The sequence below is a fragment of the Mizuhopecten yessoensis genome, unplaced genomic scaffold (genome assembly GCF_002113885.1).
Source record: "Mizuhopecten yessoensis strain PY_sf001 unplaced genomic scaffold, ASM211388v2 scaffold10227, whole genome shotgun sequence".
Classification (NCBI taxonomy): domain Eukaryota; kingdom Metazoa; phylum Mollusca; class Bivalvia; order Pectinida; family Pectinidae; genus Mizuhopecten; species Mizuhopecten yessoensis.
Window position 1 is genome coordinate 447,423 of NW_018408441.1, and position 19,958 is coordinate 467,380.

A 19,958-nucleotide genomic window follows, 5' to 3' on the forward strand; every position below is an offset into this window, starting at 1 on the left:
TACACTTACTTCGATTCCCAAACAACACATGGAGCAAGAATCTAGAATAAATGATGTCAATGTACGGCATTGGTTTTGGATTGTACAAAATAACTTAACAACCTTAGGTAAAACCTATTTTAGTATAATAGGTGCCTTCATGTATACTCTTGCATTGCTTTTCTCGATTTTTATATACAACATTATTAACAGAAACATGCTCTACGCTAAACGGGACGACTTGGATTTTCCGATCGTGAAGTTTCAGTTTCTTAATAGTGACATCCCTGCTTCGGTATTAAAACCTTGCTTCGAACATCATGGCTTCCGTGATAGATTTTAACTTCAGACGGACAAACTTACAAAAGTTTCCAAATACGCAGGTTGATTAAGACTACGGAGAAATTTAATGATCGCCAACATGATCTCATTTAAAAATATGCTATCTCTTTGTGTGATATGAAGTTACATGTTTTTTAGTTATCCTCATTAGTGTGCCTTGTTGATGCTTTCCCGGTTTTCCAAATAAGGACGTGACATTACTTGGATTTAGCCTAGATAAACATAGCGGGTGTCGTCTATGAAGCAAAAGACGCCTATCGCTTATCCCTAACCTAATTTTATTCTCCTGATATTCATCTAGGGTTTCAATGTAAATCTCTCATTTGTTTGCCTAAGATTTATCGATCTTTAGTTCAGATTATGGTTTTGTTGTCACGAATTGTTTTAAAACATATTACTCCGCATCCAACGCTAAACTTTCAGTTTATAAAAAGTACAGCGTGGAAGAGTTTCTTATTGGATCTGTCATTGTCCACCACGTCATCTTATCAGCGGCCAACAGTTGCAATGTGGTTTTATGGTGTTTTTTTTTTCTTCTTACCTTTTGAAGCTTACAATTTTACTTGAAAATGATGTTAAAATTAAGCCCACTACATTGAATAAACTGAATTACAAACAAAAAGGGTTTCTTATCAAAACCTTGTAATTCAATTCAGTATTCGTAGGCCTCTCTGAAGGATAATTGAGAAATGTGATTGTTCATAACAACAAGTATATTGGCGGAATACAATCCAGAATAAAAAACAGAACCGCAGTGTATTGCAATGGCTTAAATTGGCTGGAAGCAAGGATAATATTGCTAAATACTTTCCCAATACGTCAATTTCAGTATTGTAGAATGGTAAGTCGAGCAAACATTAGTCTCAAACACTCCCTGATTCGTAAAATGCGTCATGGCATAATCGTCAACAGATCCTTGTTTTTGTATCGAAATCAATTTTATTTAACCTACCAAATGTCCCAAGTACTTTCACTTTAAATGCGATATCAAAATAAAAGGTTTAATGTTTGATGATGTTTATTAGTTATCACAGTTTTTGATTGTGTGATATTTTATCAGTGAAATTGATTAGTAAACAAGTTGAAAGCATGCATGTTTTTATAGCACGGGTCATGTCCTTAATCTGGCAGACCGCCATACCGGGTCAATCCTTTAATGGAAATCATATCAATCTTTTAAATACGTAGGTGCAGCTTTGGCAATATATATGCATATTTGGTTTCTCTTGCTGAGAATTAAATGCATACTGAACCAATTTTGCAAGGCTCCAGAAGACCACGACACTACTTCCTTCATGCTCTGGTCCTGGTGTGTACGGTATATTATCTGTCTGCGTTGCCTAGCAGCGGTGCTCACACGCAATGGCGCGTGGACACAGTGGAAACATGACTCTCCTCCATATATGAAGAGGTCCATATGGGCTAAAATCATCGTCTTTTGTTGGACCAGCAGTCGTTTTGTAAATATTCATATAGCCTGGAAGAGGCCTGCAGTTGTCTGTATAGTTACTGTTATACGTCAGTAATAGAGACTGGCTGTCCGGCGGTCATGGATCCCGGACTTTTCCAAGAGGACCGACACAAACACAAACCTTTGACCATTCAAAGAGAATGCCCGGCCTATCGACTTCTTACTTAATTATTGTTCATTTTCATACAACCAAAGTCTGGTTCTCTTAAAATGTGATTTTAATGATGTCGAAAAACACAATAAACGGATGAACTGTGTGAGAGTTAGATAGTGAACTCTTTGTGTGAGAATGTGAAATGTGAGTGGGTCATGGTTAATTGTGTAAGTGTAAGATAGTAAACATTGTGAATGTTAAATGGTGAACTTTGTGAAGCGATGAATGTTGTTTGGTATAATAATCGGTGTGAGTGTGATATGGTGAATTGAACTTTGTGAAGCGATGGATGTTGTTTGGTATAATAATCGGTGTGAGTGTGATATGGTGCAGTGTGTAAAGCGATGAATGTTGTTTGGTATAATAATCGGTGTGAGTGTGATATGGTGCAATGTGTGAAGAGGTGAATGTTGTTTGGTATTGTTATCGGCGTGAGTGTGATATGGTGCAGTGTGTGAAGCGGTGAATGTTGTTTGGTATGGTTATCGGCGTGGGTGTGATATGGTGCAGTGTGTGAAGCGGTGAATGTTGTTTGGTATGGAAATAGGGGTGAGTGTGATATGGTGCAGTGTGTGAAGCTGCGAATGTTGTTTGGTATGGTTATCGGTGTGAGTGTGATATGGTGCAGTGTGTGAACAGGTGAATGTTGTTTGGTATGGTAATCTGTGTGAGTGTGATATGGTGCAGTGTGTGAAGCGGTGAATGTTGTTTGGTATTGTAATAGGTGTGAGTGTGATATGGTGCAGTGTGTGAAGCTGTGAATGTTGTTTGGTATGGTAATCGGTGATAGTGTGAAATGGTGCAATGTGTGAAGGGGTGAATGTTGTTTTGTACGGTAATCGGTGTGAGTGTGATATGGTGCAATGTGTGAACAGGTGAATGTTGTTTGGTATGGTAATCAGTGTGAGTGTGATATGGTGCAGTGTGTGAAGCGATGAATGTTTTTTGGTATGGTAATCAGTGAGAGTGTGATATGGTGCAGTGTGTGAAGCTGTGAATGTTGTTTGGTATGGTAATCGGTGTGAGTGTGATATGGTGCAATGTGTGAAGAGGTGAATGTTGTTTGGTATGGTAATCGGTGTGAGTGTGATATGGTGCAGTGTGTGAAGAGGTGAATGTTGTTTGGTATGGTAATTGGTGTGAGTGTGCTATGGTGCAGTGTGTGAATCGATGAATGTTGTTTGGTATGGTAATCAGTGTGAGTGTGATATGGTGCAGTGTGTGAAGCGATGAATGTTGTTTGGTATGGTAATCAGTGAAAGTGTGATATGGTGCAGTGTGTGAAGCTGTGAATGTTGTTTGGTATGGGAATCGGTGTGAGTGTGATGTGGTGCAGTGTGTGAAGCTGTGAATGTTTTTTGGTATGGTAATCGGTGTGAGTGTGCTATGGTGCAGTGTGTGAAGCGGTGAATGTTGTTTGGTATGGTAATCAGTGTGAGTGGGATATGGTGCAGTGTGTGAAGCGGTGAATGTTGTTTGGTATGGTAATCGGTGTGAGTGTGATGTGGTGCAGTCTGTGAAGAGGTGAATGTTGTTTGGTATGGTAATCGCTGTGAGTGTGATATGGTGCAGTGTGTGGAGCGATGGGTGTTGTTTGGTATGGTAATCTGTGTGAGTGTGATGTGGTGCAGTTTGTGAAGCAGTGAATGTTGTTTGGTATGGGAATCGGTGTGAGTGTGATAGGATGCAGTGTATGAAGCGGTGAATGTTGTTTGGTATGGGAAGCTTGGTGATTGATTTGAAAAGAGTGTATCATGTTGAGCTGCGTGAGATGATGAACTGTGTGCAATGGAGATTTATCTAGGTTAAAAAAGTTTAATTGAGTTATGAGGACTATGAAACGAAATAACCATAAAGAAACCTAGAAATACTGTATGATGAATGGAAAAAAACCCGTATTAAAATGAAAAAACGTGTTGTCATTTAAATAAATTAGACAGGTAAGAAATAAACCATTGGTTACGAAATGAATTACATTTAAACGTATCTATGTATAATTAATATCGCTTGTGAACGCACTTCTGACATAATCAAATTATCATTTTTATGTTTGCATAAGTTTGTTCTCAGTGTGTCGCTCTGCATGTGCTCTGCCTCGGTGTATTACTTGTGATGTAAGACATATATATAGCGAGTTAACGGCACCATCCGGATCCCTGTGACGGAATATCGGAGTGCTCGCTTATTAAATTTCTCTTCACTAGTGTAGCTGTCACTTGGCCACGCCCACTCACCTCCATTGGCTCGTGCTGATGTATTCATCGTTATTTGTTTTTATTATCGACCGGAATTTAAGCGACCACGTGCGTATTTATTTACAACGATCCAACACTATGTCGGTGTTTAGTGTTGTTAGGCCTTCGACTTTTAACACATCGTCTAACTGTGCAAGCTGAGCGATTGACTCGATGACACCTCTCTATCTCAAGTTCGATGCATCAGTTCCTATCTTCTTGTGTCAGCCTCTGATTGCTGAAACAGATTTTATTCCTGCGCAATCGACATCTCTCACTCGGCAGCGGTTACACTACACGTGCACTATGACAGCAGTTTACACGTGCTTTTCCTGACGTCTTCATATTTACACAAGGTCAATGGAATTGACATAACTATTTTATGGGAATACGAATATAAACTATAGAGTGCTGTGTATATAAACTAGATGCTTCCTGCGGTGGACACGCTGTTCATACATATGACTTCCGTATAGTGGACAAAACTTTGGTCAGAAATTGATTCTAGCTTCACCTGAACTCGGCGACCTTCGTGTGCATACTTTTGGACATGGATTATTACGATGCTGAACCTAAGTAATGCGGTATAGTTTTTCTATTGTTATATTGTACTTACTGTAATTGAGGACACCGTGATAAGACACCTTACGTAATGGGCAACCAAGCATTGAACTGTCCGTCTGCGGCTACAGGGGACACCCAGCTAAACACCTATTTGACACCGCGCCAAATACATCTGGTGCAGGACACCTGGGACATCATTAAAGATGACTTGTCGAAACTTGGTGTTATCGTTTTCCTCAGGTATGTATGCATGCGTGCTTACTTTATATATTTCTGACGACATCCACATTCTTCATTAAAAACCATTGATACGATTGTACTAAAAGATATTTATTTTTATTGCTTGCACGAGGATAATACATTGTTGATTTGGACGTATCCAAGCTATTCCATATTGACAGCGTGTGAAGTAACCCTTTACTCAACCTACATGTTCATTTACGGAGTTTTGTAGATATTTCGTCCTGTATATTATAATCTCATTGCCACATTCCTTTATACCGATTCGAACCGTTATATGTACAAATAATGAAACACGGTACCACCTACAATACACCGTATGTCAGTCACTATAGTTCCTAGCGAAGATATTTTCATAAGATATTTATATAAAAGTATGTTTATCTACCAAAGCGGTTTTCTACCCCGCTCGTTCTGTGGGCTGTTTACCTTTGTAATGGAAGACCGGCCTGTCTTTGCTTCTCCCTCCCGGCGGAGGGGCAGGTGGACCGACCTACTACAATAACATACACCAGCCGTAATAATACACAGACGTCTCCTCACTACCATTATCAGGGGATCAGACGTCTACACACTCCCCGTGAGGTTTGGTTGAGTTAGTACATAATTGTGAGTGTATATACACTTTTCATTAGTGTGAGAAAATGCAGCATAAATAAGGGTATTACTAGTTAAAACTTACCACAAATTGTGTCTTAGGAAAATTATAAATAGATTACCTGAATGCAAATTCATTTTGATAATATGAGATGCGTTTCTGTGGTGTACAAGTAGTTAAAAAGATATTAAAACGCTACAAAGCTACGTGACTTCCACAGGATAGGTGCTTTATGCACGTTTTCTTTGGATGACATTCAAAAATTAAGGTAACGTCTCTATGCTGTATTGTAACTAACAAGGCCAATCCCGTTTTTCATGTGAGGATAGGATTCTGGTAGATATATTCCATTTCACAATATTTTAAAAATGTCTATCAAATTACCTCTAATAATCCAACAAGTCCATTTAAATAAGTCGATTCACAGCTTCCTAAAACTTGTACTTTCCCCATCATACTTGTATTATTGTAATTAGCATGCATGTGCTAAATACTCGTCCATATTTTGTTAGAATGGATTGATAACACTTAAAGACATTTTTATGGACGTTTTATTAACATTATGATCGATTAGTATTATGACTAGGAATCGCGTCGAGTTTTGTTTTTTGCTACTCTGACTGAAATTCAAACACCTCCGTGGTTTTGATGGTGATGTGCATTTCTACACCAGTATCATTGTAACAGTCCAAATATCGTTTAGTTCTGATGTTATTTTTTAACGGAATAAACATGCCCGAATTTTAGAGAGAAAACATGACATATTGTCGTGATGTGAACGTCGCACTGAAAGTACAGGCCAACGTTCTGCTCACCTCCAATTTACACTAGTACAGGCCAACGTTCTGCTCACCTCCAATTTACACTTTCTAGGGAATAAATTACTTTTAACGATTTTAGAAATAACGCTATTTAGTTATGTAACTTTTTATAACATGTGCACTTTCTGTAACGATATTGCGAATGCAGACGGAACTGTGTACTCCCTCCATCACGATTATTTTGATTTCTGTTGTCGAGTTTTGTCGGCAGAAATCATTACTATATTTTTCTCATCGTATAGAAGCTCAATACAAGTTTTTAGGCAATCAACGACAGGCAGAAATTATTTTATTATTTAAACTTGAACGGTGGTCACGAAACTGTGGCTACATTGTAATACCAGACACATTATAGTTTTATACTGAAACAAACGCCACTCAAAAGTTACACACATGATATTCTTTTTTTTTTTATAATATTACATTAACCGAAAAATAATAGCAGACACTGGACACTCTAGAATTTAACAAGTGAACAAAATGACACTATATAGTTGTACACACGGCATTCCGTAGTTTTATACTATAACATGAACCACTAAATAATAGCAGACACATGACACTGGACGTTAACAAGTGAAAACGAGACACTAAACGGTAGCACACATGACATTCTGAAGTTGATACTATAACAGGGTGTACACATGACACTTTAGAGTTAAAAATATGACAGGGACCACTGAACAGTGACATATACAAGAGTTTCGTCAGGGTAATAAGCGTCACTCAACAACAAGGGCACGTACAAGCTATACTAGAGATCAACTGGAACAGACGATGAAAGCATGGCACAGTCTTTGCTTAAGTGTGATAATTATATCGAGCTGAATGTTATAAAAGTACAGAGCCATGTGGCAATTAGACAACTTGATAAAACTACATAGCTTTGTGGTTGACGTTTTGCTCCAGGACAGACCGTGGATATGGGTTGTAAGGAGCTCTCCCATGGAACGAACCTATTGATTGTGGCTAGGAATTATCCATACGAAAGTCCTAGCGTTTCCTAATTTCTTTAAGCGATGTCAGCTTTGGTATATTTCCTGGTCTAGGGCTGTCATATCTAGATATATTTGCACGCAGTCTATTCCCTTGAGCTATGCACCGTTCTATTGGCGCTTATTCTTATCTTCTTTATAGAATCCTGCCGTGATGTTGGTTCTTGTTCCATATGCTTAGAGTCATATACTACACATCAGTATTATAAGTCGCAGACTTTTACGCCGTAGATATCGATTTAGTATAACAAATACCAATCTGCTACTTCATATTGTCATCCTAACAAAACCCTAATAACTGGTGACACACTCGTTTTGAATAAAATCACTAATCATATCTCGCTTGATATTTCTGTCTTTGTCAAGTCATCTGGAATGCTATAGAATTTCAATAACAAGAACCCGCATTTCAGTATTTTAAAAAAAGTTATCAAGTCGTGTCATTGTCTCTATAATCAGTGTTGGGGACCATGGAAAGGACCTAAGGGGCCTTGTAGCTCTAGACGTTTGCTTACTTTGTACAGAACATACGGGTCCTTATCATTGTAACCAGTGTACAGAACATACGGGTTCTTGTCGGTGTAATTAATGTACAGAACATAAAGTTCTTGTCACTGTTACCAGTGTACAGAACATACGGGTTCTTGTCGGTGTAATCAGTCTACAGAACATAAAGTTCTTGTCACTGTTACCAGTGTACAGACCATACGGGTTCTTGTCAGTGTAATAAGTGTACAGAACATAATGTTCTTGTCACTGTTACCAGTGTACAGATCATATAGGTTCTTGTTAGTGTAATTAGTGTACATAACATAAAGTTCTTGTCACTGTTACCATTGTACAGAACATACGGGTTCTTGTCGGTTTAATTAGTGTACAGAACATAACGTTATTGTGACTGTTTTCAGTGTACAGAACATATAGGTTCTTGTCAGTGTAATTAGTGTACAGAACATAACGTTCTTGTGACTGTTACCAGTGTACAGAACATACGGGTTCTATTCGGTGTAATTAGTGTACAGAATATAAAGTTCTTGTCACTGTTACCAGTGTACAGAACATACGGGTTCTTGTCACTGTTACCAGTGTACAGATCATACGGGTTCTTGTCAGTCTAATTAGTGTACAGAACATAAAGTTCTTGTCACTGTTACCATTGTACAGAACATACGGGTTCTTGTCGGTTTAATTAGTGTACAGAACATAACGTTATTGTGACTGTTACCAGTGTACAGAACATATAGGTTATTGTCAGTGTAATTAGTGTACAGAACATAACGTTCTTGTGACTGTTACCAGTGTACAGAACATACGGGTTCTATTCGGTGTAATTAGTGTACAGAATATAAAGTTCTTGTCACTGTTACCAGTGTACAGAACATACGGTTCTTGTCACTGTTACCAGTGTACGGATCATACGGGTTCTTGTCAGTCTAATTAGTGTACAGAACATAAAGTTCTTGTCACTGTTACCAGTGTACAGAACATACGGGTTCTTGTCACTGTAACCAGTGCAATTAATAAACGGGTCCTTGTTGCTGTGGCCAGTGATGGTTGACTATGGACAGAACATATGGACGTCGCAGGAATGGCTTTGTGTGATGATTTGATATTCTACCATCACAGTAACCGGATCACGGAGCGGCGAATACACAAACACACGGCCCCCGGGCACGACATGGAAAGTTCTATAAACGATTTTGATAGCAATGTAAGATGACGGTTAGGTCATTGAGTTAGCGTTGCCATATAAATGTATACCCTACTCTAAAGTTGCTCCAGCGATCATAAAGCAATCAGGAAACGGCTGTTGACCTTCAATACACCGTGTGCCATACATCGACTTGTGGCAGCCACCGATTCTCCTTCTTTAACACTGAATGAGTAGTAATTATCATTATACGATTAGTCGGCCCACCAACTCGGACACAGTGGATCTTAAGGCAAATACTCCACTTTCTCGTCATCATCCATGCTGCAGTAGAATGCAAAAGAGTCACAAGTTTAACAAACAACAAATTATTTTATTAGTTCGGTTTCATTGCTTTCCAATGCAATAAATATTTTCATTATTAACCCAGTTAAAAACTTGCTTTAACGATGTACATGTACCTGATCGCCACGCGGAGCTTCATATTTCCAAAGCAATTTTGTCCTCTGCTTTGTGACACAGTGAGTGAAATAGTTGGAGACACGTAGGCGATCCAGTATAACATTGCTGTATACCGATAGCTTACTTCAGTTTCTTCTGATCGTCGTAAGAAATCAGCATTTCGGAGATCAAACTTCCGCCGGATTCTGTTGTGATTTTCACTGTGTGACATAGGACAAGGACTTCCGTCCCTTTGTGCATATATGTTATTTTTTCATTTAATGGTAATGAAATTCAGTGGTCAGTCAGTCAAATCAATGGTGTAAACTTGTGCGAATGAGGAATGCAGGGAAGGTTTTTTAAGGATACAAAAGATTAGGGAACGTGGTAGGGGGGAAACCTTGATGGAGGCAAGATAAATGGAGTTGGGGAAGAAGAATGAATTATGGAGACAAGATATTAGGGGAAGGGATGGGGGAAGAATAATCCTTACAGAGAAAAGGGGGTCGGACGGTAAGAGTGGGGAGGCGAGGGGATGGGTAGGTATAGCGCATTGTCAGTTTATGGTTATTTCGTAATGGATAAGAAACAAATAACTTCCTTCACATGAAAGTTTGAATTGTCCTGTATGTCGCCTTTACATTCTCAGTATATATTTCATAATTGTTTTTGAAATTATATTCATATTAACACAATGATTCACTATATCAACACTGCGAAAAAATGTGCATTATTGTTTAAGACCATGACCTGTGTCCCTGATTTTTTTTTTTCAAAACGACACGAGAAAGTAATAATAATGGTCACAACGATATTTAACATGAACCCTTGTGGAATTTCGTACAAATTTTCATGACGAAATTAGAGGTTCTGATACGCGCCACCTTGTGGATGATACACGCAGATTAGTTTGATTTACGTCAAAAGAATCGCACGGCCGCGTAACGATAAAAAAGGTAACCACGTGCCTGAACATTTTGAGGTTGACTTTCAAAATAAGCGGTTATACATCAGCAAATAATTTAAATTCAGTCGTTTGACATAAAACATATTCCCATTTGTACCACTCCGATAAAAAATAAATTCCGTCCAGTATATTTCGAGTTACCACAGAGTAACTGTCTTAGTTAATGGCCATGGAGTCTTTCTCGAATCTCACTCGAGTCGTAACCGGAATTATCTCTGCAGGAGTCTTCACATACACGTATTTCAAAAAATGTCGCTTTCGTGTTCTTCAAATATTTGCCAAATAAGTACAAAGAATATGCTTGAACTCTCGTGTAAGATGCGCAGGATGACACTTGACGCAATATTTGTATGTCCTTACCAGGTGTTAAGTCAGAAAACATTAAGGTGCGCTGCCAACACGCCTGCGCCAAGTCCTACAAATGAATTTTCTGAAATTCGACTGTCACCATTCGGACATTTTGTTGAAAGCTTTTTTGTAATAAAACATTGCTTTTTTGACGAGTGGATGTTAATGTCACCGTTCCTCCTACCTCTTATAGACATGTAAGTTGAGAAAGATCCATTTCGAGCCACAGAGAAGTCATATAGTAAACAAGTCTACATGTCGTTGTCCACTGAGACGAACTCGTATGACGACACGTTACAAATGGCAGTCGGTATACAGGCGTTCGATGACTGTCGATTCAAATTAAAGAAATATTCCTTTAAGTTAAGGTAATGGGGTTGCCAGCATTGATTTTACATAAATATTTATTTTTGTTTGGCCATATTCTTTGATATGTATACACACATGTATATAAATTTGAACTTGTTTACATAAAACAAGAACATTGAGCGGAGCGTGTTTGTCCAAAGAAATACATTTATTTCTATGTATATATTTGGTACATATGTCAACAAGGATAATATCATTCATTATATGTATATTGTTTAAATATCGCTTTCTAAATGTATTATCTAACTGATGCATTTCTGTTTACCTAAGCAAACACGACTGCATGTAGAAATATGATATTGCAAATCTATATGCATTACAGCACAGTATTAAGGGCAGTTGCTGCAAGCATGATTTTCAAATCTATAAATATTCATGTAGACTTCCGAACACAAGCACACTGACTATCATCTTTTGTGACAGCGATGAAATTGGAAGTTTCAAGGAATACGATTTTGCGGACAAGTCAATGATTCACTAATTAGAGGAGATTTGAAGAGATACAACCCCTTGTATGATAGAAGGAGGGAATATCTAATTTCATATTGACAATGATTAAAAATCAAATTGATCTGACATATAGTGAATCAATAACAACTGTTTAGGAAGATAATGTACAATAAACACAATGACATTGTTGTCAAGCCATTCATCTTTTCAGTGATTCTTTCGGGAGTCTGTTTATTTTAAAGTAAAAACAATTGTGATTGAGATTCCAAAGTTACAGCGAATAAAATTTACATTTCCACTGCCGGTCACCACACCAGAAGAAATTACGTTCATGGGGCTATTGACTCTTCTAATCCCCCTCTGTGCTGCTGGTAACTGATCATATATGATATTGCACTCGGACTACGGCCTCCCTTTGTATACCCCCGCCCCCAAACCTTTCAAATTGTCCTGGGTATGACAATGACATTTAGCCGGTTTGGCGGTTTTCTTCCATAGGAAAAAAATAAGATTTGTTTTCCCCTTCAGTTGAGCAACATTTCTCACACATGAACATGTTAAAAGCTTGGAAGCTCTTGGTCGTTGGTAAGAAATATTTTGAGTGTAAGCTACAGAACGTAGGGTTGGGTGCAACGGAGAATCAAAGAGTACTCCTGATTACCGACACTGCGTGCAGCAGTCAGTCAGTGGAATATGGTTTTACATAGATATACGTCACTTTAACGCACCGTGACAGGGTATGCACTGCTTAGCGTGAAACAGATCAACTACACCTGCAAACATTTTTGTACTTTTACACTACGCATGGAGTTCCATGAGGTTGCTCTCGCCAGAATGGCAAATTTGTTTGCCTAGGAGTCTAACTCCTTTTTTATCTGAAACAATTCTCAAGAAGAATGTTCATTCACTTCTACTGAAACAATACTCATTGAGGAAAAGCTGATTTGAATAAAAGAAACATTACTGACAGAGGATTGTCATCATTACGACCGAATTATAATTCGCATAGGGGGTCACTATCTTCATTACTAAATTCAATTCACAAAGTGGTGAGCTATCATCATTACACACATCAATTCACGAAGGTGCCTGCTATCATTAAGAAAACTGGAGTCAATTCACAAAGAGGATTGCCATTATTATAACGAAAATTGTAAAAGGTTGGTGAGACACGAATATATATGGACATGCTTATATTGACACAAGACTTGGTTTCTAAAATAAACATTTATTGTCCTTATGGAATGTTAAACATGATTCTTAATTTCTTCGAGATTAATCATGTTTCAGAGATTCTTCGACCTCATGAATCATGATTAATCTCGGAGAAATGAAGAATCGTGTTTCCTAACCACAAAGGCAATACAGATTTTATTATGCCGAAATAACACAATGATACATACAATAGTGAAGTTGAAGTTAAGTTGACGCGTCATTGTTATCGTCTGTTTCAGTCATTCGAACTCGGTTCTGGTGACTCTTGCTAGAGAGGTTTCGATTAAGGGAAATATGATCGGGGGGCTGCAAGTATGTTCGAGCGACCTAATGTGTTTTGACCCGTCATGTGATCATTATCATCCACATGGTCTATGTTATGAAGGTAAAGTATAATAATGATGTGTGAAGCATTCGAAAAAAAGCTACTATTTATTTTGTATTGCCCACATAACAAAATATTAAATATTAAATATGTAAATGGTAGACACATTTAACGTGTTACTTGTACATACATTTTTGTAAGTGTATTATAGTGGTTCGCAGTTTACCACATCTCTCTTACTCTTGTTCAAATAACCTTGTACCATAGAACATCGACTCTGTATTCTACAATGTAAAACTACGGTTGGGGCGAGCTAAGGGTCTATCCATCAATGCTTTCCGCCCCTTTCACTTGCTTTTGCCAACATGATATTTGATGTATCTTGTCGTACACAAATTAACACACGCTCGTCGAGTGTTTTTTTTATTGTCCCTGTGTTGTGTTTGCGCTAGTATGGCTAATTAGTAGTTACGTACCTCTTCCATTAGGACTGTTACGTACATTACCACAAAGTGACTCATGAACTAATGATGTTTTTTTTTTATCTCTTTCCTCGGAAAGAGAGAGGGAGAGGGAAAGAAAGAAAATCAGTGAAAATGGTGCAGTGCACTGCTTTATATATCCTACAATTGCTAAGTAGCACGTTGTCCTTTTTACATGTACTACAGTTGCTATTTATACTGTATTGAGTATACCCGTGCTGATTAATTATTCACAAATGACAGCAGGTGTAGGTATGTTATCGAAGTACTGTTCACTTGGTTCCATGTTTATTAGGTCGCACGTGCCTGACAGAATACCATATGGTAACTTGAATATGCTTCCATGTTCATCGTTCTTACAGAGTACGATGTTTGATTAATTCATCATCTATCTGTTTTTACACATTGTGAACGTATCTATGTAATGTCTTTTGTAAACACATTTCGTGTTAATGCTATACATTCCGTTAGAACTTCTGTGTGTCTAATTAAGATGCCGTTTTGCTACATTATGAGGAATCCATAAACGACCACAGTATATCAAGATGTTACAAAATTTGATTACTGAATCAATCTATGAACACATAAAAAGTAATTGTTTTTCATGAAGTGTTCATGTAAGTTATAGCAAATTTCATTTTACCGTGAAGTATTCTTATTTATTTGTTAATTATTGTATATTTTTTAACTACTTGACCAAATGTAAGACGATTCGTTGACTAAACTTTGCCATCAAGTATAAATAAAGACTATTATTATTATTATAATTATACGCTCAGCCTAATGATCAATAAAGAATATTACTGTTACGTTATTATATAAGCGATTCAGACATGTCTTAGGTGACTTAGTTGGCTAAATAGTACGCATGCAATTAAAAAAGGCTAGATAGAAAAGCATAATGTTTAATATTTTTTAATTTTTAATTTTTCAAATTGTTTCATTGATATACAATATATACAAGATATAAAACAAACAAGCAAACATACACAAATGTTCATACATTATCATACAAATATCAGAAAGGAAATTTAGGATAATTTCTTTTTTATTTTAATTTAATTTCATTTTTGAGCTGTCAGTGTGAGCTTAATCAAAAGAACAAATGTTGTAAAAAAAGGTAAATATGGCGGGGGCAGTAATCTACACAACATCACTTTGATTCCTATTCTGTTGTCTCTACTGGTCCGTGTTTTTATGTATTTTGAGCTTTTACTTTCTGCATTAAGGATTCGCGGACTAACGGTTGGAAGTGATATATATATTCTAAAAACTATCGTCAATACATTTTGTAAATGATCACTCCTCTACTTGAGGTTGAGGGAACTAACTGTTTTACATTCGTGATGTTAAGTGTGTAGAAAATAACGAGACCAAGTCAATCAATCTTATATAAAGTGAAAAATGAATACAAACTCAATTGTATCACATAAACAAAATTTAAACAAATATTCTAAACCCGAAGACATTTTCTTGGATTGTCTCATGTGTCTGAAGTGTTCCACTTTCCGTTTATATTTCTATTGAACCACATTCTATTAAACTACATTTCATGAAAAAGTGAATGACGTGAGCATATTCATCCCGTACGTGTAAAGCCCTGTGATACATATAATTCTTTATAACTGTAATATTGAATTGAATAAAAAATAGTATTTAATCATCACTCATTGAATACGTATCATAATAAATCGTTTCTGATTGGACAGAAGTAATATTCGATCATCACTCATTGGCTATAAATGAAACTAATTAATCTCCGATAGGTCGACATAACATTCACACATCGCTAATTAGATATAAACCATTACCAATTATCGCTTACTCTAGGGATTATACATCATAGTATCATCAGTATTCTTATAGAAATTGTCATCAACAATCACTCATAAAACATCCTCTAATCAGATATGAGTACCTCTGCATGATGGTAAGTACATGTACAGCGAACATTATTGGCTGAAACAGATAGTTATGTATTAATTAACGTTTATGGATAGTGGTATACATAACACTCTTTTTATATCCATTAAACATTATATTTCCGAAGAGTTTGCGCATATTTCCAACATAATAAACAGACGAAAATGTTTTTATTTTTTTAAATACAATACTCAGCTTATGAAGTTTTCGAAACCTATAAAAAGGTATCAAAAAACCTAAATTTCCCCCTATGATAGATCATTTCTACATACATTTCCGACGTTTTCCCTGAAATAAAATCATCGATGTACTACACTCTTTAATTACACAATTCAAGCACAGTGTCTTTTTTAAATCAGGATTTATTAATGAATATGAAAATCGCACAATTTGTTCAATAATTTACTTCCAACAACAGTAATTATGTCAATGTATCCTAAGACTGTTAAGAAAAATATGGTCGTTTAAAATGGCAATGGGCCTGAAAACTGAAAAACTATTTAATAATGTTGACAGCTACACATTTAATATTGTTATTGTGATATAACTGTCTTGGATAAACAAAGTATACCGAAAATCGTGGTCAAGCCCTGCATCACCGTAAACGTACATTAGCTAGTCAATGTGCCTCCATATTACATGTCGATATATACGTTTGCTTTATTCATGTTTCATGGCGACGTTCAGTATCACATGTAAACAAAAATAGAAATAGAAATACATCAACGCATCACAAAATCGTACCATTAAGTCGATAGGAAAATTTTAACCCATGAACCACATTTGATGCCTGTCAAAATGTGTCCTTGTAAAATCTGGGAAATTGTTAGGTTACCACGTATCTAGGACATACAGAGAAAAAACAAATATTTCGCTATAATAAACATAGTAATACTTTACTTTAATGTTGAAAATCAGGTCGTACTGGAAACTGTAAAACACATTTACAGAGCATGAGTCTTCTCCGGTAAAATAAAAGCCCCGCTAAGTATTTTAACTTATAAAACAAGACCAGAAGTAACTAATCATCGGTGTCGTGTAAACCTTTGAAATAGGTTTACAATGTACGATCGTGGAATTAAAATCGTGACGATTGTCATTGAGTTTTGTGGTAAGGTATCCATTTTTCAAGCGTTGTGAAATGTACAGATATGTATAAAGATCAATAGGAAGAATCTAGTGTATCTAAAATTTCAATTCCTGGAAGTGTTACTGTGGTGTAGTTGTTTTTTTAATTGTCTGGACGTATTTAAGGGAGCGGCCAAGTATCTCACAGGCTTTGTACATAGTTCTTTTATCAATTAAGACAGAAATAATGCAAAAACAGTTAGTTAGAAGTGGAGCATAATGAAATTCCATCCCTCTGTGTATTAGTTATTACCAAGAGTGTGATGTTGGACTAGATAAGTCTCATTTCTATTGACAACAAATATTTTGTATCTTTGTTTGCCTGATTTACGGAGAAAGGATGGGTGTTCTAACATTTTAAAACGTGATTTTGTTGAACTTAGCACGAGGAAGGATGTACTATATGGGAAAGCGCAGTTTATTTAACATAATGTTGGCAATTCTTGGCTCTTTATAAATACCAAGTCCACACATTTTTATTGATGCTTCCAAATGAATAACATATCACAATTCATAAACAGTCAGTCGTCATTTACGTTGGCTAGGTTAGTTGTAAGGGTTTTGAAAAACTGGAAAATTCTTCAAAAACCATTGATCGTGATTGGTCAATATGGCGTCTAATGAAAGTTTGGGAATAACAGTACCAACATATTGCCATATAAATTGAGCTCTTTACAAAGACAGTGGAAATCATATTTCAAAAGTAATCATCAATATAATTTTGTTCGTGCATTATGGTTGAACATATATAATCAGTGAGAGAAAATGATTTTTATTTTCTAGCGTGTTTTAATCCAGAGTAATATTTTCCTCCATGATAAACATAAATATGTTGATTACATCTATCCTACCTAGTACAGTAATATAAAATGAAAGCCTATTATCGTCAATTCAGTATCCAAGCTAGGTGAGCTAGATATTTAGATTATCTAAATTAGTCTGTTCTTTTGCGCGTGCAAACATTTGTTGTTCAACAGCGGATAAAAATGAAATCTGATGTTATGTTTCATACCAGATATTTATTTTACTCAATCAAATCAAACAATCTATCGGCCTCGCCCGTCAACACATGAAATCTGCATTTGACAGATTTACATGGTACTAGGTCACTTTCGCGATAAGTTCGGTGGAACACTCTGATCGTGAGCTTGACATGTTTAAATTGGATCTAGATGTTAATTAGTAATTCTTTCGTTTGAGTGCTAGCAATATTTTAAGCATTGTACATTCGACAAAGAAATCAGTCCCGCTGCTCGTTTGTTAACATATGCGGGGGAGGTTTTTGGAAGAGAGTTGGTCTGTAAGACACGCAGATCCTCGAGATGTAAAATATATTGAACCAATTCAGAAAGGGAGTTTTCACGGAACTCTTACACGTTTCACCCATTATCGATGATGTCATAGAGATAAGAAAGTTGCTCATCTTTCCTTACAGGTAGGTGGCAGAAATTGACAAAGGGGCATTGCGTGCCTGTTGTGGGCATAGGGATCAGGGAGTGTCTGATGTTGGCATAGAGCTAATACATTGTCTGGTTGTGACATAGAGATAAGAAAATAGCCCAAGCTTCCTAATAGGTAAGTTCTGATATTGACAATGAGGTTAAGAAATATCTGTTGTTGTCATTAAGATCAGGGAGGACATGTATCTGCTGTTGTCATTGGGATCAGGGAGAACATGTATCTGCTGTTGTCATTGGGATAAGGGAGAACATGTATCTGTTGTTGTCATTGGGATCAGGGAGGACATGTATTTGCTGTTGTCATTGGGATCAGGGAGGACATGTATCTGTTGTTGTCATTAAGATCAGGGAGGACATGTATCTGTTGTTGTCATTGAGATCAGGGAGAACATGTATCTGTTGTTATCATTGGAATCAGGGATGAAATGTATTTGCTGTTGTCATTGGGATCAGGGACGACATGTATCTGTTGTTGTCATTAAGATCAGGGAGGACATGTATCTGTTGTTATCATTGGAATCAGGGAGGAAATGTATCTGCTGTTGTCATTGGGATCAGGGAGGACATGGATCTGCTGTTGTCATTGGTCTCAGGGAGGACATGTATCTGTTGTTGTCGTTGAGATCAGGGAGGACATGTATCTGTTGTTGTCATTAAGATCAGGGAGGACATGTATCTGTTGTTATCATTGGAATCAGGGAGGAAATGTATCTGCTGTTGTCATTGGGATCAGGGAGTACATGTATCTGCTGTTGTCATTGGGATCAGGGAGAACATGTATCTGTTGTTGTCATTGGGATCAGGGAGGACATGTATATGCTGTTGTCATTGGGATCAGGGAGGACATGTATCTGTTGTTGTCATTGTGATCAGGGAGAACATGTATCTGTTGTTATCATTGGAATTAGGGATGAAATGTATTTGCTGTTGTCATTGGGATCAGGGATGAAATGTATCTGCTGTTGTCATTGGGATCAGGGAGGACATGTATTTGCTGTTGTCATTGAGATCAGGGAGGACATGTATCTGCTGTTGTCATTGGGATAAGGGAGAACATGTATCTGTTGTTGTCATTGGGATCAGGGAGGACATGTATTTGCTGTTGTCATTGAGATCAGGGAGGACATGTATCTGCTGTTGTCATTGAGATCTTACTGATACACGACTGAATAAGATGACTTACTGATGTACGAGGAAAGTCGTTGACTTTCTGGTGTAAGGCCAATATTGACCTACTGGTGTAGGATGTGTGTCGATGGCTATCTTTTACATTTATAAAAAAAAACACAAATACGAGTGTGATCCTGAACCTGACAGTAAAAATAAAATGTAGCCAATTACAAAACCTCACCAAATCTCAGCATCGGTAGCAATGCCGACCAACTTTCGATAAGGGCGATCCGATTTACCTACTAATTGTTTGGAATCCTGGAAAATGGCTGGATATTTTTATATGAGTGTAGCGAGGCACGCACCCAAGTCACGCGCTAATTAATTATTGGCCGGATAGAATGTGATCATCAGTGTTTATCGCGTGAATTAGTCACAAAATGTGCGTGTCGTCTGCCACATGACCTGGCGATATTACGTTACTGATTGGTTACTAAACTCAGGCTTTTTCATCTTCCACAATAGTTGTTGTTACTGCGAAAATGAACGTTAGACAAACATATATAGTAGCAGCGATACAGTTTGGTAATAGGACAAATGTACCAATAATGAATTACATACTGTTTAAACAGAAAGGACTTATACAAACCCTATAATAACAAATGAATTCGAAAATTATAGAAGTAATAGT

The 19,958-nt window shown here is 37.0% G+C and overlaps 1 protein-coding gene across 1 annotated transcript in view; it reads left to right on the plus strand.

Moving 5' to 3' along the window:
* The first annotated feature begins 4,107 nt into the window (after positions 1-4,107).
* LOC110459825 (neuroglobin-like) overlaps positions 4,108-19,958 on the plus strand; it is a 93,347-nt gene continuing 77,496 nt past the window's right edge. The window contains exon 1 of the mRNA XM_021512277.1: positions 4,108-4,984. Coding sequence (XP_021367952.1) covers positions 4,833-4,984 — 152 coding nt within the window. The 5' untranslated portion in view covers positions 4,108-4,832. The remainder of the gene's footprint in view (positions 4,985-19,958) is intronic.